Here is a 23,532-nt window from a genome sequence, read left to right on the forward strand (position 1 = left end):
ATCTGAAAAAGATGATGGATTTCCGGGAAAACTCTGAGGCTGGAAGAAGAACCTCTTTGATGACACGGAATCTGGAAGATGCACCTGTAAATGCTCCCCCCCCCCCGTCCCCCCCGTCCCCCCCGTCCCCCGCCATACACTGCTGTGGTGCTCCGATGTCTAGGGTTGCTGGGTAACCCCAGGCATTGTTCAGGTGAATCTGGAGTTTTACACCGCATTGTCCCAGGTGCGTTCTGGACTGGCGTGTTTTCCTGCTGATGTCACAGAGAATCAGGCAATGGGTCTTCATCTGCATTCCAATAGCAGGATACAAATCCAAGTGGATTTCCCAATCCGCCATAGTGACCACCAGTGGAAGATCCCACAGTAAATTCACACCAGGGTAAAACTAATTTTTGGACACCTGCCGATTTCTTCCCCCCCGCACCTGCCATGGGAGAATTCCACCCAGAATGCCACAATGCTTCAACCTTTCTCTTTGGATTTCTAAATCTCCCTTCACTCCACCCCTCCACATTCCCGCCCACCACCCCACTGAGGTTTGTTTAAAGCCCAGTCCAGAGCCCCAACTTGACGATTGACCAGAAAAATGCTCCCAGCACTGTTCAAGTGGTGCCCATCCCAACAGAATAGCTCATTCTTCGCTGTGTACTGACGCCAGTGCCCCATGAATCGAGGCCTCTTCCTCCCAAACCATTCCTTGATCCACACTTTTAATTCTCTAACCTGCTTTACCCAAGTTAATTTTCAAGTGGCTCAAATAACAATCCAGAGATTAGTATCTTTGATGTCCTAGATCCTCAAAATCTCTGCAGAACATCATTCTTGAAGATTCTACCCATTTCATTGGTTCCCAAATGGACTTACTCAATAATTCCTTCCCAATCCAAGTTCCTCTCCAACCATAAGGAGATGTCATTAACCGTCACACCAGGCAGGCAGGACAACCTTCGGATTTCCAGATCATAGCTGCAGAGAACAGTATAGCCCTTACCTGTACTGTCTTCTATCACTAGCGTATTCCTCTTCATGTCCCCCACTTGAATGCCGTCCTTCACCATGGTTCCATGGTCAGTCTATTCATTCACTTTGTATTCCTTCTCCTCATCCACACAGGTAAGAAGCACTTCACACCTTTTGGACAAAGTTGGGCTGAAGCTCCTCCATCATAATACTGGTTCCCCTAACTGCCTGTCTCGGAGCCACCACCTCCTACCCTGACTCTTGACCAAATCTAAAGCTCTGCCTAACCTAAGGGAAGTGACTGCTCCTGGAACCAAATGTCCAGGTAACTCTCACTTTCCCTGATGCCCTGCCATAACCCCAACTCAGACTCCAACTCAGCAACACTGAGTGTTAATGGTGGCATTGGTTTTTCCCAATATAACCCCACCCTCCCCCCACAAGGTCATCTGTCCCTTGTTCTTTAGTTTTGCTCCCACTGAGCACTGGTCTTTGTTCTCCTATTAACACATTCAGCTATCTTAACTTTATACCAAGATCATACCAGTGCCGAAGACCACCATCGTACCAGTGCCAAAGAAGAACCAGGCAACATGCCTCAACGACTACCGTCCAGTGGCCTTGACATTGATCATTATGAAATACTTTGAGAGGTTGGTCATGAGACACATCAACTCCATACTCCCAGAATGCCTTGATCCACTGCAATTTGCATACCGCCACAATCGATCCACAGCAGACACCATCTCCCTGGCCCTACACTCATCCCTGGAGCATCTCGACCACAAGGACTCCTCCATCAGACTCCTATTCATTGACTACAGCTCCACCTTCAACACCATAATCCCAGCCAAGTTCATATCAAAGCTCCAAAACCTAGGGCTTGGCTCCTCACTCTGCAATTGGATCTTCGACTTTCTAACCCACAGACCACAATCAGTAAGAATAAATAACAACACCTCCTCCATAATAGTCCTCAATACAGGCACCCCGCAAGGCTGCATACTTACCTCCTAGTATATTCCCTATACACACACTCTGTGGGAAAATTTGGCTCCAACTCCATCTACAAATTTGCTGATGCCACGACTGTAGTGGGTCGGATCCCGAACAATGATGAGTCAGAGTACAGGAGGGAGATAGAGAACCTAGTGGCATTGTGTAACAACAACAATCTCTCCCTCAATGTCAGCAAAACTAAGGAGCCGGTCATTGACTTCAGGAAGCAAAGTACTGTGCACACCCCTGTCTGCATCAATGGTTTTGAAGTGCAGATGGTTGACAGCTTCAAATTCCTAGGCGTACACATCACCATAATAACAATAATAATCATTATTAGTGTCACAAGTAGGCTTACACTAAAACTGCAATGAATTTACTGTGAAAATCCTCTAGTCGCACACTGAGGGAGAATTCAGAATGTCCAATTCACCAAATGAGCACATGTTTCGGGACTTGTGGGAGGAAACCGGAGCACCCGGAGGAAACCCACACACAGGGAGAACATGCAGACTCCACACAGATAGTGATCCAAGCCATGAATCAAACCCGGGTCCCTGGTGCTGTGAAGCAACAATGCTAACCACTGTGCTACCGTGCCGCCCAGAAACCAACAATCTGTCCTGGTCCATCCACAACAGTGCCTATACCTCCTCAGGAAACTAAGGAAATTCGGCATGTTCACATTGACTCGTACCAACTTTTACAGGTGAACCATAGAAAGTATCCTATCCAGCTGCATCACAGCCTGGTATGGCAACTGCTCAGTCCAAGACCGCAAGAAACTTCAGAGAGTCATGAACACCGCCCAGTCCATCACACAAACCTGCCTCCCATCCATTGACTCTGTCTACAACTCCCGCTGCCTGGGGAAAGCAGGCAGCATATTCAAAGAGCCCTCCCACCCGGCTTATTCATTCTTCCAACTTCTTCCATCGGGCAGGAGATACAAAAGTCTGAGAACACGCACGACCAGACTCAAAAACAGCTTCTTCCCCGCTGTTACCAGACATCTGAATGACCCTCTTATAGACCCCGCCTTCGGGAATTCGGCCCATTGGAGGCGGAGAATCGCAGAGGCCCCGGTGAATAGCGGGTCGGGCCCGCTAACAATATGCAAAAGGTGTCTACAGTATGTGCGTGCAGGAATGTATTGACCGCTGTCGAGGAGCTGGAGCATTGCAATTTGGTGTCAAATTGCTGCCGACCACAATTTCTGCATCAGAACCCATTCTCCGCCCAATCGTCTTTCCCGATTTTGGCATTGGCTAACGGAGAATCCCGCCAAGGTATCTCTGCCTTTACTTGTGGTGTCAATAAAAACAAGGGTTGCAAGATCAGAGATCAGACTTTGCTTCCAAAACCTGCCTCTCGAAGAGTTTTTTCCAAACTGTCTCACTCCACAGCTTCTCACAAAATGTATCTCTCTGAGCTTCGCCGAATACTGACCTCACCTCTTCAAGAAAAAAAAACCACTGAGGCAAGCTGCAAATCATTAACTCGATACGGACTTCCCCAGTCAAACCACACTAACCCCAAACTTTTCACCCTTCAATTGCGCACTACATTTATAAAAGTTTCTAAAATATTCCAATCATCATAGACACCCCTATCAGAGATGATAAGTGCTTTCACTTACTCTTGTTTGCACTTCTTTTGAAGTGGTCAGGAGCTGTCAATCTTGGCTTGATGTCTTATAAACATTGTGGTTTTCTTCAAAGCAGGATACTTGAGATGCATTCAAACCTGAAGGGAAATGCAAGTAAATAGTCCAGTCATCTGGCTGCCTGGAAGCTTCAATTAGACCTAGATAAGGAGAGGCTTTCAAGTTAGTGATGTGTTTTTGATTTCTATGAAGTAACAACGAGGAGGTTTAAAGCTTTGTGATGTGTTTTTGATTTCTATGAAGTAACAACTATTGCTGTCAACACTTATGTCTGAGGCAGCAGATGTAAGGGACGGGCAAGTGAAAAAGCCGTGATTTTCAGTCTTTCTGCCTGGACTGCTGTTTAACTGCTAGTCAGGGGTGACTGATGGTAGATCTCTGACCGGGGGGGGGGGGGGGGGGGAGGGGGGAATCGCTGTTGGGGGAGAATCTTTGGTATGGGGATCTTTGTTGGGGGGTGCTAGTGGCAAAATGGGCAGAATTTGCATTGTGGGGGGTGGGGGGGGGACATGATTTTGGGAGCATCTACGTTACATACTTACCTCCTTGACCCACCACGTGGACTGCTGCATCAGGGCCACGCTTCAAAATACTTGCACCAATCCACACTCGCATGAATCCTGGGGGAGAAGGCTAGAGCATCACAGGGCATGGAAAATTGGGCTTCCAGCCTGTTAATCAGATGCAAATGGGTTCAAATGACCCGTTTGCATCAACCCGCTGGTACGGGGTGTGTAGTTTGCTGCCACCGTCACAGGGGTACCAGAGTATCGGACTGGCACCAATCAAGTTTTTAGCCCAATGATTGATTCTCCGCCACATCGGAGACCCCGCTATCGGTGGTGGGTGGTGGAGAATCCACCCCCCTTTGTCTTGTGTCCATGACATCTTTGTCAATGTTTCTTTAGCTCGGACCTATCACTGACTTTCTATTCTGCCCGACTTCCTCCACTCCTCTCTCCAACTATATAATTCATAACATTTATACCCTCTTTAGTTTTGTAGGAGAGTCATCTGGACTCAAAATGTTAACTTTGTCTTTTGCTCCACAGATGCTGCCAGAGCTGTTCAGTTTGTCCAACATTTTGTGTTTTTATTGCTGATACAATTGTTACTTGTTCCTTAATAGTCAAGCTTACAATGACATCTTTCTATTCAGGTCCCAGAGCTCCCAAACCACCTTGCCGAGGCGCAAGGATGCCACCAAAACTGCCAATGGCAGCATCACCATGTCCAGGTAGATTCAAAATACATAAATAGCTTTCATTGAATTAAATTGGCCCTTTTATCAATGCATTAAATTATTTATGATAGCTAGAATTTCCATTCTTTTTTGTGAAGTCTAATTTCCATTTGCAATTCGAAAAACAGCTGCTGTGCCATTTTAAGAAATGTGTACTTCTATTTTAAGATGACCTTCCCCACAGCTGTATCAATCCCACAGCTGTATCAACTCTATAACTGTATCAGCCCCACAGCTGTATCAGCTGTATCAACCCCACAGCTGTATCAGCCCCACAGCTATATCAGTTGTATCAACCCTGCAGCTGTATCAACACCATAGCTGTATCAGCCCCACAGCTATATCAGCTGTATCAGCCCACAGCTGTATCAACTCTATACTGTATCAGCCCCACAGCTGTATCAGCTGTATCAACCCCACGGCTGTATCAACTCTGTCGCTGTATCTGCCCCACAGCCGTATCAGTTGTATCAACCCCGTAGCTGTATCAGCCCCACAGCTATATCAGCTGTATCAACCCCGTAGCTGTATCAGCCCCACAGCTATATCAGCTGTATCAACCCCGTAGCTGTATCAGCCCCACAGCTATATCAGCTGTATCAACCCCGTAGCTGTATCAGCCTCACAGCTGTATCAGCTGTACCAACCCCGTAGCTGTATCAGCCTCACAGCTGTATCAGCTGGCCACTTTGTGGTCAGTCTCCTTTTCCAACATTAGAAACTGTCCAGTCATCTTCAGCAGAGATCAACCAGTTGTTTAATATTGGCTTTCTGAGAAAGATTAAAACATTTGCAAGGAAATTACAGAAAAGTGCAAGAATAGGATTATTTATAATGGGGGTCTTTAATTTTCCGATTATAGGCTGAGATAGTAGGTGTGAGTGGGCAGAAAGGGATACCAGTTCCAAGAGTGTTTTCAGGAGGATTTTTCCAGAGCAGCATGTTTGCAGTACAAGAAAGGAAGCATTGCTGGGACTGGTTCTTGGGACTGAGCTGGGCCACGTCAAACAAGTGGCAGTAAAGGGACAGTGATCATTACATCACAAAGTTGAAGGCTAGCAATGGAAAAGAGCAGGGAACAATCAGTAAGAATAATTAACTGGGGGAAATCCCACTTCAGTGGGGTAAGAAGAGATCTGGCCCAGATAATTTGAATTCAAAGACTGGCGGGCAAAACGGTTACTAATGGTTTACCTATAAAGAAGAGAGAATTTGGGCGCTGTCAAAATAATATTCTCACGAAGGAGAAAGGTGGGGTAAACAAATCCTGGATGATGGAAGTGGTTGTGATTAAGATGGAGTAGAAAAGGTATGTGACAGATGCCTGGTTGATAATACAAATGAGAACCAGGCTAAATGTAGAAAGTTCAAAAGGAAACCGAGAGATGAAATAAGATTATTAAAGGGATAAAGATGGGAAGATCACACCAGCGGGAACGGCCGGAACGTTTCGGCCGACAGATGAGGATGTGGTGGACGTGGTGTACATGGATTTCCAAATGGCAATTGTTAAGGACCTGCACAACAGACTTGTGAGAAAAGTTAAAGCTCGTGGAATAAAAGGAACAGTAGCAACAAGGATACAAATTTGGCTGAGGAATAGGAAACGAAGAATAGTGTACAACGGTTATTTTTCAGAGAGAAGGAAGGTTTATAACGGAGTACCAGAGATTCACTCTGAGCACTCTTTGTCTTCCTGATATATTTTAATGATGCTGGTGTACAGGACACAATGCTAACATTTATAAATGATTTAAAACGTGGAATTATTGAACTACAAGGATAGTGTAGACATTCAAAAGGACATAGGAAGGTTGATGTAATGGGCAAACAAGTGGCAGCTGAAATTTAATGCAAAGAAGTGCAACATGATTTTTTTGATAGGAATAGCAGTAATAATAATCTTTATTATTGTCACAAGTAGGTTTACATTAACACTGCAATGAAGTTACTGTGAAAACCCCCTAGTCGCCACACTCCGGCGCCTGTTCGGGTACACTGAGGGAGAATTCAGAATGTCCAATTAACCTAACAGCACGTCTTTCGGGACTTGTGGGAGGAAACCGGAGCACCCGGAGGAAACCCACGCAGACACGGGGAGAACATGCAGACTCCGCACAGACAGTGATCCAAGTCGGGAATCGAACCTGGGACACTGGCGCTGTGAAGCAACAGTGCTAACCACTCTGCGACCGTGCAGTGAGACAATATAAAACAAAGGATACAATTCTAAAGGGGGTTTGGGACTGAGGGACCTGGGTGTATAATAAATTATTTAAGGTGACAGGACACTTTACAAGAACTGAATAAACCATATAGCATCCTGGGCTTTATCAGTAGAAATCTGGAGGATAAGAGCAAGATAGCTATCTCAACTGGAGTAGTGTGTCCAATTCAACGCACTACACTTTAGGAAGGATATGAAGGAATTAGAAAGGCTGTGAAAAGATATCACAAGAATGGTTCCAGCTCTGAGGAATTTCAGTTCCATTGGTTGATGGGAGAAGTTGGTACTGTTCTCCTTGGAGAGAAGGTTGAGAGGAGATTTGACAGAGGTATTGAAAATCATGAGGGGTCTGGACAGGGTAGATTAGGTGAAACTCTTCCCATTGATAAAAGGATCAAGAACCTGAGGGCACAGATTTAAAGTAAGTGGCAACAGAAGCAATGATGACATGAGAAAAAATGTTTTCACACAAAGGATGGGGGTCGGTTAGCTCAGTTGGCTGGAGGGCTGGTTCGTGATGTGTAGCTATGCCAACCGTGCAGGTTCAATTCCCGTACCATCTGAAGTTATTCATGAATGCCTCTCCTCAACTTAGGGGCTGTTTAGCACAGGGCTAAATCGCTGGCTTTAAAAGCAGACAAAGGCAGGCCAGCAGCACGGTTCAATTACCGTATCAGCCTCCCTGAACAGGCGCCGGAATGTGGCGACTAGGGGCTTTTCACAGTAAATTCATTTGAAGCCTACTTGTGACAAGCGATTTTCATTTCATTTCATTTTCATTCAACCTTGCCGCTCGCCTGAGGTGTGGTGACCCACATCAGCTCTCAAAGGGGAGAGCAACCTATAGCTCTATGGTTACTACGTATAATTCACTGTCTGAGAAAGTGGTGGAGGATGGGTCAATCAAGGTATTCATGAGGGAACTGAATCATTGGGCGGAAGTTTCCAGCTCAGATGGGGAGAACCATTGACTCTTAATAGTTCTTCAAATTTTCCTGTCTGGTGCCTGCCAGTGTCAGGGCTGAAAATACCACCCAAGGGCCGGGATTCCCCCCTACCCGGCGGGGCGGGGGGTCCCGGCGGGATGGAGTGGCGGGAACAACTCCGGCGTCGGGCCACCCCAAAGGTGCGGATTTCTCCGCACCTTTAGGGGCCAAGCCCTCACCTTAAGGGCTAGGCCCGCGCTGGAATGGTTGCCGCACTGCCGGCCGGTGGGAAAGGCCTTTGGCGCCACGGCAGCCAGGGCCGAAGGGACTTCGCCAGCCGGCGGAAGTCCGCGCATGCAGGGGAGCATCAGCGGCTGCTGACGTCATCCCCATGCATGTGCAGGGGGGAGGGGTCACTTCCGCGTCAGCCATCGCGGTGGCTATGGCCGACGCGGAAGGAAAAGAGTGCCCCCGCGGCACAGGCCTGCCCGCGGATCGGTGGGCCCCGATCGCGGGCCAGGCCACCGTGGGGGCACCCCCCTGGGCCAGATCGCCCCGCGCCCCCCCCCCCCCGCCCACCCAGGACCCCGGAGCCCGCTCGCGCTGCCTTGTCCTGCCGGTAACGGAGGTGGTTTTATTAACGGCGGGACCGGCATTACAGCAGCGGGACTTCATCCCATCGTGGGCCGGAGAATCGCCGGGGGGGGGGGGTGCCCGTCGACAGGCGCGGCGATTCCCCCCCCCCGCCGAATTTTAGGTGCCGGAGAATTCGGCGGGGGGTTGGGGGGGGATTCTCCGACCCGGCAGGGGGTGTGCGGGGGGGGGGTGTCGGAAAAGGTAGAGGAGTGTGGCACTAGGAAAATTGTTCCTTCAAAGGGTCAGCACAGACGTGGTGGTTTCCTGGTGTGCTTTTCATGATTAACAGTTTTCCCCCAGCTTTTTCAAATAAAGGGGGAAAAATTGCCGATTGTTTCGTAAATGTCAGAGTTTTCCCCGGTTTGGTGCTGCTCAGCCATCGGCCTACGAAACAGGTGTCATCAGACAGTTCTGCTAGTTGTTGATGCCACTGCTTAACATACATCAAGTGATGCAGTTTGTTTCTAATGGCAAATACCCATGATGCATGCTTATAATTCTTGCCTTCATCACAATCCCCCTCCCTTCTGAATCTTGCTGAGTTTCTGCTCTGAGTATCAAACATAGAAACTACGAGCAGGAGTCGGCTATTCGGCTCTTTGAGCCTGCTCCACCATACAATGTGATCACCTCTTCTCCTCGAGCTCAATGCCATATTCCTGCTTTATCCCCATAGCCCCTGATGCCATTAAAATCTAAAAAATTACCTATCTCTTTCTTGAATTTCTGTGATTTAGCCTCCATTGCCTTCTGTGGTCGAGATCTCCACAGTTTCATTCCCCTTTGAGTGAAGATATTTTGCTCATCTCTGTCCTAAATGTATGTATCCTGAGGATCTGTTCCCTGGTTCCAGATTTTCCAACCAGGGAAAATAACCTCCCTGCATCTAGTCTGTCCGGCCCTTTTAGAATTTGATATGATTCAATCAGAAATCCGCTCATCCTTCTGAACTGGTGGGTACAGGCCCAGTCCAGCCAATCTCCCCTCAGGAGGACAGTCCCACCAACCCCGGTATCTGCCTAGTGAACCTCTGCTGCACTCCCTCCATGGAAAGTTAACAAATGCTTGGTCAATGTGATCTTATGCTGGGTTTCAACCATCTGATGGGGTGAGAAAGGAATTTCCTTATTCTTTAACAGCAATATTCCATATCTCTTTCAGCTGCAAGGAAGCGCACGTGTCCCAACGCAAGAAAACCACCCGCATCAAGCAAAGCATGTAAGTTGTAATCTTGAAAAAGGGCTAGTTTTGCACAGTAGGATCATGTTTAGTCTTTGAGAATGAAGCACACACAATGCATCAAAGGAGTATCGCGACTCATCAAATATTGTCATGAAACGATTGATGGGCAATATCCCCACATCATACTTCATTGCCACACATCACTACAGAATGACCCACAACACGATAAAAGGGTTGAATATGTATAAAAACAAAATACTGTGGCGGCGGCAAACTGAAATTAAAACAGAAAATGCTGAGAATGCAGATGTGGGAGTGTCTGTGCATTTAGAAATCTGTCAATTCCCAGGTTAAGCATACTCATTGACTGAACTCCCACAGCACTTAGGCTAGAGAATTCCAAAGATTCACAACCCACTGAATAAAATAGAATTCTCCTCATCTCAGTCCAAAGTTGGTTTCCCCTCTTTTTGAAGAGCTCTGAAGAAGAGTCAAACGGATTCAAAACGTTAACTCTGTTTCTTCACAGACTCTGCCAGACCTGCAGAGCTTTTCATCTGGGGCTGGTTCAGCACACTGGGCTAAATCGCTGGCTTTTAAAGCAGACCAAGGCAGGCCAGCAGCACGGTTCAATTCCTGTACCAGCCTCCCCGAACAGGCGCCGGAATGTGGCGACTAGGGGCTTTTCACAGTAACTTCATTTGAAGCCTACTTACGACAATAAGCAAATTTCATTCATTCATTTTGAGGCATTTTCTGTTAAATATCTGGTAATTCATAATTTCAACCCAGACGTTTGCTCACTGAAGGAGGAGACTAACATTGTGCCTGTTGTCTCCTCCTCTTCTTCAAATATGGTTCCTCCCTTTGGCCAACCTGAGACTTACCAGCGAGCTCCCTGCAATAAACTGACAAGAAAAATGTGGGGCGCAATTTAACTAAATAGGAGCAAAGTCCCATAGCAAACGTGTTTCGCCGTGTGTTTCCTGGCGCTTGCAGCACCAAGAAACACTACGCTATCTAATGTCACTCGGGCTTCAGTGGGGAACATGCGGATGAAGCTGCACATGGCCCCGTTTTCTGCACTGTGCAGCGAGAGATCAGGACACCACTTTTAAAGGGTCCCGATCTCTGAAGCCCCCAACACAAACCCCGAACTCCATTCCAAGCCCCAACTCACTATGAGGCGTCCCCGGGCATCCTCCAACACCTGCGCAAGGGACCTCAACCCAGTCACTGCCAAGCAAAAAAGTCCAGGTGGCGCCTTGGCTGTGCCAACCTGACACCTCCCTTGGCAGTGCCACACAGGCACTTGGAAGTTCTACTCTGGCACTCTGCCATGGTGCCAGGCTGGCAGTGCTAGGGTGCACAACTAGCAGTGCCAGGGTGCCCAGTTGGCACCAGCAGTGCTAGGGTGCCACCTTGCCCAAAGGACATTCACCTGGGGGCCTCCAATCCCTTGGGAGACCCCCACGAGTGCAGTTCAGTCTGGTCCCTGTTCGTGGAGACCAGTACTGAACACCACACACTCAAGGTCAACGAGGCAAAGGAGCTAGATCCTGGGGTGCCTTGGGAAACTGCATATTAGAGTGAGGCTCGCTGTCTTGCTCAAATATGTAGATTTGCAAAAAAAGTGATCACGCCCACAATGGATGGGATTCACATCGCAATGTCTCGCAATATCGTGTTAGATCTCGCGAGGCATCCGCGCCAGATAGACCCCGGGAACTTGTTCTCCTGGTTTTTATCAGCCACGTAGAACCCCGGCGCGCTGCTTTTCGGGTGCAACGTGTCCATTCAGTTACGCCCGTGGCTCTGAAACTAATCACCCGCATTGGGATGATTCTTTTGTTTGGGCTTTGAAATGTTTTTTAGGGAAAAAATTAACATGTAGACACAAAGCACCAAAATTACCTATCATGCCTAGAAGCAGTAAAAGTAGACAGTAATTGTGATCATTTGCTGTAGTGCATTGTAGAGTCACAGAGTCACTGAGTCAGAGAGGTTTACAGCATGAAAATAGGCCCGTCGGCCCAACTTGTCCATGCCACCCAGTTTCGTCCAGTAAGCTTGTCCCAATTGCCTGCATTTGGCCCATATCCCTCTATACCTGAGCGGCACGGTAACACAGTGGTTAGCACTGTTGCTTCACAGCACCTGGGTCCCAGGTTCCATTCCCGGCTTAGGTCACTGTCTGTATGGAATCCGCACGTTCTGCCTGCGTCTGCGTGAGTTTCCTCCGGGTGCTCCGATTTCCTCCCACAAGTTCTGAAAGACGCGCTGTTAGGTAATTTGGACATTCTGAATTATCCCTCCGTGTGCTCGAACAGGCGCCAGAATGTGGTGCGTGATTGTCCGACCCCCCGCCGGGTCGGAGAATCGCCGGTGGACGGCGGGAATCCCACCCTGCCGCTCCGACACCGGCTGCCAAAATCACCGGCGCCGATCTTCGGGTGGGGGCGGGGATCGTGCCATGCCGGTCGGGGGCCGTTGGCAGTGGCCCCCCGGCAATTCTCCAGGCACCGATGGGCGGAGCGGCCACCCATTTTCGGCCAGTCCCGCCGGCGTGAAATGGACATGGTCCATCCCGGTGGGACCTGGCTTGTCGGCTGTCTAGCAGGGTCCTCAGGTGGACCCGGCCCCAGGGGGGGCTCCCATGGTGGCCTGGCCCGCGATCGGGGCACACCGATCTGCGGGCGGGCCTGTGGCGTGGGGGCACCCTTTCCCTCCGCGCCGGCCTCTGTAAGGTTTCAACAAGGTTGGCGCGGAGAAGAAATCCCCTGCGCATGTGCAGGAAACACGTCGGCAGTCCTGCGCATGCGCCAACTCGCAGCGGCCCTTCAGCGCCGGTTGACACGGCGCAAACCCCTCCAGTGCCGGCCTAGCCCCCGGAAGTACGGTGGATTCCGCAACTTTCGGGCGGCCGACGCTGGAGTGATTCGCACCGCTCTTGGTGCCGGTACGGGCCGCCCCGCCAATTGCGGGAGAATCCCGCCCGTGGCCTCTACTACCGCCTCTGGTACCTCGTTCCATACACTCACCACCTTCTGTGAGAAAAAATTACCCCACTGCGCCCTTTTGTATCTCTCCCCTCTCACCTTAAACCTATGCCCTCTAGTTTTTGACGTCCTTATCTTTGGGAAAAGATGTTGACTACCTTATCTGTGCCCCTCATTATTTTATAGACCTCTATAAGATCACCCCTAAGCCTCCTACGCTCCAGGGAAAAACGTCCCAGTCTATCCAGCCCCTCCTTATATCTCAAACCATCAACTCCTGATAGCATCCTAGTAAATCTTTTCTGCACTCTTTCTAGTTTAATAATATCCTTTCTATAATAGGGTGACCGGAACTGTACACAGTATTTCAAGTGTGGCCTTATGAATGTCTTGTACAACTTCAGCAAGTCCCAACTCCTGTATTCAATGTTTTGGCCAATGAAACCAAGCATGCCGAATGCCTTCTTCACCACCCTGTCCACCTGTGACTCCACTTACAAGAAGCTATGAACCTGTATTCCTAGATCTCTTTGATTTGATTTTTGATCGCCCTCGCTCTCTGCCGCGCTGGCTATCTGCAAGCGGAACGGCAGCGGATTCGCCGGTTCCGTGATTGCCGCAAAGTTGCTGCCGCACTTTAGGGATTCTCCCCCTCCCACACACAAGTGTACCCTAACCCTAACCCTTCTTCACCACCCTGTCCACCTTCGACTCCACCTTCAAGGTGCTATGAACCTGTATCCAAGATCTCTTTGTTCCATGACTCTCCCCAACTCCCTACCATTAACTGAATAGGTCCTTCCCCGATTCGATCTACCAAAATACATCACCTCACATTTATCGAAATTAAACTCCATCGGCCCACTGGCCCAATTGACCAAGATCCCATTGCAATCCTAGATAACCTTTTTCGCTGTCCATTATGCCACCAATCTTGGTGTCATCTGCAAATTTACTAACCATCAGTCATAAAATCTCATCGAAATCATTAATGATTTCAAATAAAGTGGACCCAGCATCGATCCCTGAGGCTCACCGCTGGTCACAGGCCTCCAGTTTGGAAAACAACCCTCTACAACCACCCTTTGTCTTCGGTTCCCAAGACAATTTTGTATCCAATTGGCTACCTCACCCTGGATCCCGTGAGGTTTAACCTTATGGAACAACCTACCATACGGTGCCTTGTCAAAGGCCTTGCTAAAGTCCATGTAAACAACGTCGACTGCGCTGCCCTCATTAACCTTCTTGGTTACCCCTTCAAAAAACTCAAATCAAATTAGTGAGACACCATTTTCCACTCAAAGCCATGCTGACTGTCCCAAATCTGTCCTTGCCTCTCTAAATGCCTGTAGATGCTGTCTCACAGAATACCTTCCAACAACTTACCCACCACAGACGTTAGGCTCACCGGTCTGTAGTTACCAGGCTTTTCCCTGTGCCCCTTCTTAAACAGAGGCACAACATTTGCTACCCTCCAATCTCCAGGCACCTCACCTGTGGCTGGCGGCGATTCAAATACCTCTGCCAGGGGACCCGCAGTTTCCTCCCGAGCCTTCCACAACGTCCGGGGATACATTTCATCAGGTCCCAGGGATTTATCTATCTTGATGCACTTTAAGACTTCCAGCACCTCTGTAATACGTACACTCCTGAAGACATAACTATTTATTTCCCCAAGTTCCCTAACATCCATGCCTTTCTCAACAGTAAATACCGATGAGAAATACTAATTTAGGATCTCACCCATCTCTTGTAGATCTGCACATAGATGACCTTGTTGATCCTTAAGAACCCTATTCTCTCCCTCGTTACTCTTTTGATCTTTATGTATTTGTAGAAGCTCTGTGGATTCCCCTTTGCCTTATCGGCCAAAGCAATCTCATGTACCCCTTTGCCCTCCTGATTTAATTCCGATAACCTCTGTATTCCTCAAGTAATCCGCTTGATCCCAGCTGCCTATGCATGTCATATGCCTCCTTCTTCTTTTTGACCAGGGCCTCAATATCCCAAGTCATCCAGAGTTCCCTACTTCTACCAGCCTTGCCCTTCACTCTAAAACGAATGTGCTCACTCTGAACCCTGGTTAACACATTTTTAAAAGCCTCCCACTTACCAGTCCCTTTGCCTGCCAACAAACTCCCCAATCAACCTTTGCAAGTTACTGGCTAATACCATCAAAATTGGCCTTTCCCAATTTAGAATTGGAACTTTTGGACCAAACCTATCATTCTCCATAGCTATCTTAAAACTAAAGGAATTATGGTCACTGGTCCCAATGTGATCCTTCACTAACAGTAACACTTCTGTCACCTGCCCTTCCTTATTCCCCAAGAGGCCATCTCTAGTCGGGCCATCCACATATTGAATGAGAAACTCCTCCTGAATTCACTCAACAAATTTCTCTCCATCCAAGCTGCTAATGCTATGGCTGTCCCAGTCAATGTTAGGAAAGTTAAAGTCCCCAACTATTACAACCCTATTTTTCTTGCAGCTATCTGTAATCTGACATATTTGCTCCTCAATTTCCTGCAGTGAATATCTTCAATATTTGGGGGTCTGTAGTACAATCCTATCAAAGTGATCTCTCCTTTCTTATTTCGGATATAATCCCTCAGTACTGCCTTGATATTCTCCCTAATCAAAAATGCAACTCATCTTCCCCTCTTACCTCCTGCTCTATCTTTCCGATAGCATCTGTACCCCGGAACATTGAGTTACCAGTCTGCCCATCCCTTAGCCATGTTTCAGTCATAGCTATAATATCCCAGTTCCATGTACCCATCCATGCCCTGAGTTCATCTGCCTTGCCTGTCAGGCCTCTTGCATTGAAATAAATGCAGTTTAATCTAGACTTCCCTTGCTTTCTGCCCTACTTTCTCAGACCATCTGTCCTGTCATGTTTTGTGCACTCTCCCTGTGTTTTATTTCTCTTAGCCTTACTGGACCCATTCAATGAGTTCTCCACAGTCTCTGTACTTTGCACTATGGCCTGTTTTGACTTTTGACTTTAGTTTCTCTGCCTTTCACTTTTCCCCTTACTGCCTTATGTTTCTGTCCTGACTTTACTTCCCTCCAACTTCCTGCATCGGTTCCCATCCCCCGTCACATTAGCTTAAACCCTCCCAACAGCTCTAGCAAACACTCCCACCAGCAGTGTTGTAGTGCATGAGGGTATGCGGCTTGGTGTCTTGCAAGTTTCCGTTTAATTAATTCCAACATTAATTGCAAAGAATAAAAATACCCGCAACAGTGAACTTGTGAAGAAACAACAGAGGTTTGCCCATATTGGTGTCAAATATACGAGTGACATGCCCAGTAGAGCTAGTTCAGAGAGATTTGTGCCTTGATGCTGGGCATGTTGGCTTGGGACAGGATGCCACTGTTGGACAGTATTTCGTATCCCCGAATTTGGAGTATTATCATGGGTGTCACTTCTCCAATGTTTTGAGGTGCTTGCTGTAGGGCGTCTGAATTTCCGAAGCATGCAGGAGCTAGGGATCACTGCTGTCCAGTAAACCCTGAAATTTAGTCTCAGGTTTGAGATGCTGGTCCCCAAATACACTTTTCTTCAGTCAGTCATAGCAAGAGATTCCCAGGACAATAGTGGAAACACTGCGGGAGAGTGTTCAAAGCACCCCTGAAGAGGTCATACAACCCCTCAAATCAGGGAGACGCTGGCTTGAGACTGACTAAATTGGCCCACTTACCCTCATCAAGAGACTTTGTCAGGAATAGAGAGAGCGCACAAATGTTGAAACAAGTAATCTGCCGAACCGTTCGCTTCTACGCTTGTCGCAGAGTCTGTAAATCGTGCATTGGGATTTTCACCCACCTCAGAACTCACCGAATCAGATTGGAAGCAAATTATTTGTGGCTCCAAGGGACTGCCGAAGAAATGAAGAACTAACACTGGTGAAAATAACAACAAAATCTTGTATTCATATCACACCTTGAAAGTGATGAAACATCCAAAGGTGCTTCACAGCGCAGCAGGGTGACACTGCTGCCTCACAGTGCCAGGAACCCGGCTTCAATTCTGGCCTTGGGTAAATGTCTGTGTGGAGTAATGTTCTTCCGTGTCTGCAAGGGTTTCCTCCAGCTGCTCTGGTTTCCTCCCACAGTTCAAACCTGTGCAAGTTTGGTGATATTGGCCAGGCTAAAATGCCCCTTTGTGTCCAAAGATATGCAGCTTACGTGGTTTGGCTATTTTTGTGAGGGCCAGTATTCATAGAATCATAGAATTTACAGAGCAGAAGGAGGCCATTCGGTCCATCGGGTCTGCACCGGCTCTTGGAAAGAGCATCCTACCCAAGTCCACACCTCCACCCTATCCCCATAACCCAGACCCGGAAGACTGTTTCTTTAGACCCTATTTGAACGTCTGCACTGCGCACTCCGCCAACCCATTGGAAGACGGGTGGTATGGAACGGTGCATATATGGCGTATGCCATTCATCTTCATGAACCGCGCAAACTCCTCACTTGTGAAAAGAGTGCCGTTGTCCGTGACGAGCACCTCGGGGGAGGTCATGCGTACTGAAAGACAAACGCATCTTCTCCATCATTGTGCAGGACATTGTCACATCTTATGCACCTCTAGCCATTTGAAAAATGAAAGAAAATTCACTTATTGTCACAAGTAGGCTTCAAATGAAGTTACTGGGAAAAGCCCCTAGTCGCCACATTCCGGCGCCTGTTCGGGGAGGCTGGTACAGGAATTGAACTGTGCTGCTGGCCTGCTTTGGTTTGCTTTCAAAGCCAGCGATTTAGCACTGTGCTAAACCAGCCCATTTAGATTAGGCATCGATTAATAAATGGAACATGGATCCTTGAAAAGGATCAGCGAAATCCACATGCCACCGTGCCCAAGGCCACCCTGGCCATTCCCAGTGATGTAGGGGCGCGGCCGGCGGAAGCTTCTGATGCTCCTGGCAAATGGAGCAGTTTTGGGCCACCTTCTCAATGTCGGTGTCGAGGCCTGGCCACCAGACATAACTCCGGGCCAACATTTTCATTTTGGTCACACCCGCTCATTTTCATTTTGGTCACACCCGCTGCCCATTGTGCAAGTCCTTTAATATTAGCTCCTGTCCTTTTTTCGGGATGACCACACGCGTTCCCCACAAATGGATAGCGTCTTCCAGGCTAAATTCTGACAGCTTGGAGGAAAATGCCCACAACTCGCCTGGGAGCTGTCTGTACTGCCCACCATACAGGACTATGTGCCGAACCTTTGACAGGACCTGATCCATCTGGGTCCACTCACAGATCTGCGATGCCGTGACAGGCAAGGAGTCCATAAAATTTAGGGTTGCAACCACCTCACGTGGGGGTCGACATGGGGCCAATCGACATAGGCAATCAGCTCAGTGCATCAGGATTCGTTATCTGGGTCCCTGGTTTATGCTCTAGAGAATACGCGTAGGCAGCGAGCAACAAAGCCCAGGGCTGGATCCGTGCAAAAACAATGAGTAGAATTGGCTAATCCTCCCAGAAAGTCCAAGCAGAGGCTTATGATCTGCCACGATAGTGATGTGGCACCATAAAGATGGTCACCGCAAAGACCACTGCCAGGCCCTCCTTCTCGATCTGCGCGTACTTTTTTTCCGCTGCAGTCAATGTGCGGGAGGCGAAAGCTATCGGCCGCTCGGCTCCGTTCTCCACCTTGTGGGACAGGACGGCCCCAATACCATATGGGGAGTCATCACACGTGATGAGCAAAGGCTTTTCAGGATCATAGTGGGTTAGTAACCCAGACAACGACAATTGCTGTTTCACCAACCGGAAAGCGCTTTCTTGCGGCTGACCCCAAACCCAGGGTGATTCTTCTTCAACAGAAGGTGCAACAGGGTCAGTGTAGTTGCCAGATTGGAGAGGAACTTCCTGTAATAGATTACGAGGCTGAGAAAAGAACGAAGATGCGAAGTGTCAGTCGGAGCGGGGGCCTGTTGAATTGCACGCACCTTCTCTGCGATGGAGTGCAGACCTTCACCAGTCCACCCGATAACCCACCCAGGTAGACCACTTCCTTTGCCTGAAAGACACACTTTGTACGACGTAAACGGACTCCAGCCTCTGAGAAGCATCTAAGGACAGCCTCCAAATGTTCCTGCTCCGACGTCCCCAGAATCAAAATATCGTCTAAGTAAACAGCGACACCTGGTAAACCTCTCAAGATGTCCTCTATGACACGTTGAAAGATAGCGCAGGCAGAGGATACTCCAAAGGGCAACCGTGTATATTCATACAGGCCCCTGTGTGTATTAATCGTTACATATGGTCGGGAGGCAGGGTCCAGCTCCAACTGTAGGTAGGCGTGACTCATATCTAATTTCGTGAATGAGAGTCCGCCCGCAAGCTTCGCGTAAGAGCCTCTATGTGGGGCATTGGATATCGGTCGAGCCGGGAAGCCGTATTCACTAAGTTTATAGTCGCCGCACAAGCGACCGTGGCATCTTCCTTCATTATTGGTACAATTGGCGCTGCCCAGTCGGCGAAACAGGCCTGATAATACCCAAGGACTCCAAACGAGTGAGCTCCGCTTCTATCTTCTCGAGCAAGGTGTAAGGCACCGGGCGCGCCTGGAAATAGCGCGCCGTGGCTCCTGGTTCAACCTAGACACGGGCTTCGGCCCCTTTTATCTTCCCCAAACTGGGTGTGGTAGTCACCACTGTTTGTATAATACATGTATTAGAGGTAATACGGTAAGGCTCCTGTACTACAGGTATGGGGGTAGATCCCAGCCTGCTGGTTCCGCCCAGTAGGCGGAGTATAAATATGTGTGCACACCGAGCTGCTACCATTTCCAGTAGCAGCTGCAAGAGGCAACACATCTCTGCTTAATAAAGCCTCGATTACTCTCTACTCTCGTCTCGTCATAATTGATAGTGCATCACCGGGCTAGAATACAGCTGGGTACCGTCCTAGTGCCTCCGTCAACCCTCCAGAACCTGTTTGGAGGATGTGCTGCCACTGCAGCCGCAAATGGCGCAACCAGTCCCGACCCAACATGCTGGGCCTGTGGCCGCACACCACGAGAAGCGGGAAACGCCCCTCCTGGCGTCCATAAGCAACAGGGATCATGATAGTTCCAGCAATGTCCAATGGTTCCCCCATATATGTGGCCAACCTGGCCTGTCTATTGGTTAATGTAAGGGTCTGTATACCCTACTTTATGTGGTCAAATGTCCTCTGGGCAATCCGGAGACTGCTTCGCCAGTGTCCAACTCCATCTCAAGCGGGTGACCATTGACACGTACCATCACCTTAATGGGGGCCACACAGGAAGCTGCCACATAATGCAACTGCAGGCAGTCGTCCTCTGTCTCCACATCCTCGGGAGTAGTCGCCACAGGTTCATCCAAATGGAAGGTACGGCCCCTGGGCTGGCCCCAGTTTCTGTCGGAATGACGGCGCGCCCTCAGGACCGGCGTCCCCGAAGTGGTCGGCGCCTACAAGTCCGACACTGACACGGTTCCTCATCCATCAGTTCTGGAGAAGGCTCCCTTCGGAGAGGAAAGTCCGGCGGCCACTGGCGTCAATCTGGACGTCGCCTCACCCAAAGTACGCAGGGGTGCGGTGAGACGCTTTTGGACGGAAGGGGGTGCACCTCCATTCCCTGTAGTTCCTGCAGTCCCCGTTCTGTGCTCTCTCGGGGCAGCGCTATCTGAATGGCCTGTTGAAAAGTCAATGTTGGCTTGGTAAACAACTTTCTGAGTGGCTGCGTTGTTAATATCGCAAACCAAACGGTAGCGTAACATTTCTGACAAGGTCACAGTATTCCGCAATCCTGCGTAGCCTGGATAGAAACTCTGCAAGGGATTCTCCAGGGGTCCTCTCTGCAGTATTAAACTGGTAACGCTGGACTATCGTGGATGGGGTTGGGATAAAATGTTGCCCCACCAAAGTCACAAGTTCATCAAACGTCTTGGTGTCCGGCGCAGCTGGGCATGCAAGGCTCCTAATCACCCCAAATGTATGCAGGCCACAGGCGATGAGCAAAATGACCACCTGCCACTTGTTTACAGTGATGTTATTCGGTCTGAAATAGTAACGCATCCGTTGTGCGTACTGGTTCCAACTTTCCAGCGCAGCATCAAAGACATCCAAACGTCCATAAAGAGGCATGGTGCAACAGAAAAAAAAACTTCCAACCTGTATCCAACAAATATCCAGGGAGGTGGCTTCAGCAACATATTCAGCTATCCACTTTAACCCTCGTCGCCAGTTTTGCGAGGGCCACGAAGAATCCAGCACAAATTTGTAGAATCAAAAGAAATAGCTTTATTTACAATTACATATATACAACATCCACAGTACTCCACCACTGCTCACTGTTCTCCAGCTGATTCCACACTGGCCAGCTCTATTTATACAGGTGACTCTGCTAATGATTTCTCCGCCCCCATCATTGGGGAAGCTCATACTCACGAAGGATTGTGGGATTGACTAAACCAGTAGTAATCATGCAGGTTATAACAACTATGTTAAATTGTCCCTGAGTGTCCAAAGATGTGCACGTTAGATGAAGTTATGGGGAGAGGGCGGGGGACAAAGTAGGGTGCTCTTTTGGAGGGCAGGCCCGATGGGCCAAATGGTCTTCTTTGCACAGTAGGGATTCGATGGACTTATGAAACAAAATATGACACACAGCCACATAAGGCGTTATTAGAGCACATGACCAATACGTGGTCAGAGATTTCAGTTTTAAGAAGTGTCTCAAATGGAAAAGTAAGATAAAGAGGCAGTGAGGTTTAGGGAAAGAAATTCAGAGCTGAAGGCCCAGCCAGTGAAGGCAAGGGTAGATCGATTAAATTGGTGAAGCTCAAGAAATCAGAATTAGAGAAGGACAGATGTCTCAGAAGGTTGTTGGGCTGCAGGAAATAACAGTGATCATAGAACCTACAGTGCAGAAGGAGGCCATTTGGCCTATCAAGTCTGCACCAACCCTTCGAAAGAGCACTCTACCTAGGCACAATGCCCGCTCTAGCCCTGCACCCCCACCCAAACCTTGGACGCTAAGGGGCAGTTTATCATGGCCAATTCACTTAACCTGTGCATCTTTGGACTGTGGGGGAAACTGAAGCACCCGGAGGAAACACACGCAGACACGGGGAGAATGTGCAAACCCCACATGGGCAGTCACCTGAGGTCCCTGGCGCTGTGAGGCAGCAGTGCTGACCACTGTGCTAACATGTCACCCCAGATGAGGAGGACCATTGCCACAAAGGGCTTTAAAAACATTGATGAGAATGTTAACACCACGAGGTGTAGGAGCACCCATTGCACTGTTACGGAGGGTGTTCCAGGATTTTGACCCAGTGACAGTGAAAGAACGGCATATATTTCCAAGTCAGGATGGTGAGTGGCTTGGAGAGAAACATGCAGGTGGTGGTGTTACCATGCATTTGTTGCCCTTGTCTTTCCAGAAGTCAGAAGCCGGATCTTAAATGAGAATAAAATGAGGCTGCGTGCAGTCTTCTGACCATAAGCAGCAGCAGTGAGAAGGTCATATGCCCGGCACATAAACTTGATGTCAAGCACCCTCTACATGTGTGCTTTTGGCATCAAATCACAGAGTAGAGCTTCTTCCATTTTCTAGCTGCCAGCAATCAAGGCAAGAGGAATAAAGGTCCCTTTCTTCCTCGGAACTTTACAGTGTCATGCCATTCATTGAATACTTTCTTGTCACATTACTCCTTCCAAAGTGTATCACCTCACACCTATCAGCGTTAAATTTCATGACACTTTTCTCTCCATTTGACCACCCTATCTAGATCTTCCTGTAATCATCCTCACTGTTAACCACCCCGCCAATCTTTTTGTCAACAGCACGCTTGTTTTACTCAGCACTGGATACTCCTGGGTGATGCTACTCCAGAATGCTGATAACTTCCAGGACCTTTGGCGTGTTTGTAATGTGCTGTCACAGGTCACGTACAGCAGCTTAGTCTTTTTGCTTAGAGTCAGCTATAAGTTAATAACTGGGGCGAAATTCTCCATAATCGGCGCGATGTCCGCCGACCGGCACCAAAAACGGCGCAAATCAGTCCGGCATCGTGCCGCCCCAAAGGTGCGGAATCCTCCGCATCTTGAGCGGCTGAGCCATAACCTTGGGGGCTAGGCCCGCGCCAGACTGATTTCCGGCCCGCCAGCTGGCGGGAAAGGCCTTTGGTGCCCCGCCAGCTGGCGTGGAAATGACATTGCCGGGTGGCGCATGCGCGGGAGCGTTAGCGGCCACTCATGGCATCCCCGCGCATGCGCAATGGAGGGGGTCTCTTCCGCCTCCGCCATGGTGGAGACCATGGCGAAGGCGGAAGGAAAAAAGTGACCCCACGGCACAGGCCCGCCCGCAGATCAGTGGGCCCCGATCGCAGGCCAGGCCACCGTGGGGGCACCCCCCGGGGCCAGATCTCCCGGCGCCCCCCCCCCCAGGAGCCCGGAGCCCGCCCGCGCCACCTTGTCCCGCCAGTAAGACAGGTGGTTTAATCCACGCCGGTGGGACAGGCATTCTAGCAGCGGGACTTCGACCCATCCGGGCCGGAGAATCGCCGGGGGGGGGGGCCTGCCAACCGGCGCAGCGCGATTCCCGCCCCCGCCAGCGGGGGAAGGATTCACGCCAGCCCCCGGCGATTCCCCGACCCGGCAGTGGGTCGGAGAATCTCGCCCCTGACTCTGGGGTCGCAATCTCA

At 49.3% G+C, this 23,532-nt stretch overlaps 1 protein-coding gene across 1 annotated transcript in view; it reads left to right on the plus strand.

Moving 5' to 3' along the window:
* LOC140425686 (uncharacterized) overlaps positions 1 to 23,532 on the plus strand; it is a 349,955-nt gene that overhangs the window by 68,293 nt on the left and 258,130 nt on the right. The window contains exons 9-10 of the mRNA XM_072510182.1: positions 4,788 to 4,865; positions 9,822 to 9,878. Coding sequence (XP_072366283.1) covers positions 4,788 to 4,865; positions 9,822 to 9,878 — 135 coding nt within the window. The remainder of the gene's footprint in view (positions 1 to 4,787; positions 4,866 to 9,821; positions 9,879 to 23,532) is intronic.

Source organism: Scyliorhinus torazame, chromosome 6, assembly GCF_047496885.1.
Source record: "Scyliorhinus torazame isolate Kashiwa2021f chromosome 6, sScyTor2.1, whole genome shotgun sequence".
NCBI classification, from domain to species: Eukaryota; Metazoa; Chordata; class Chondrichthyes; order Carcharhiniformes; family Scyliorhinidae; genus Scyliorhinus; species Scyliorhinus torazame.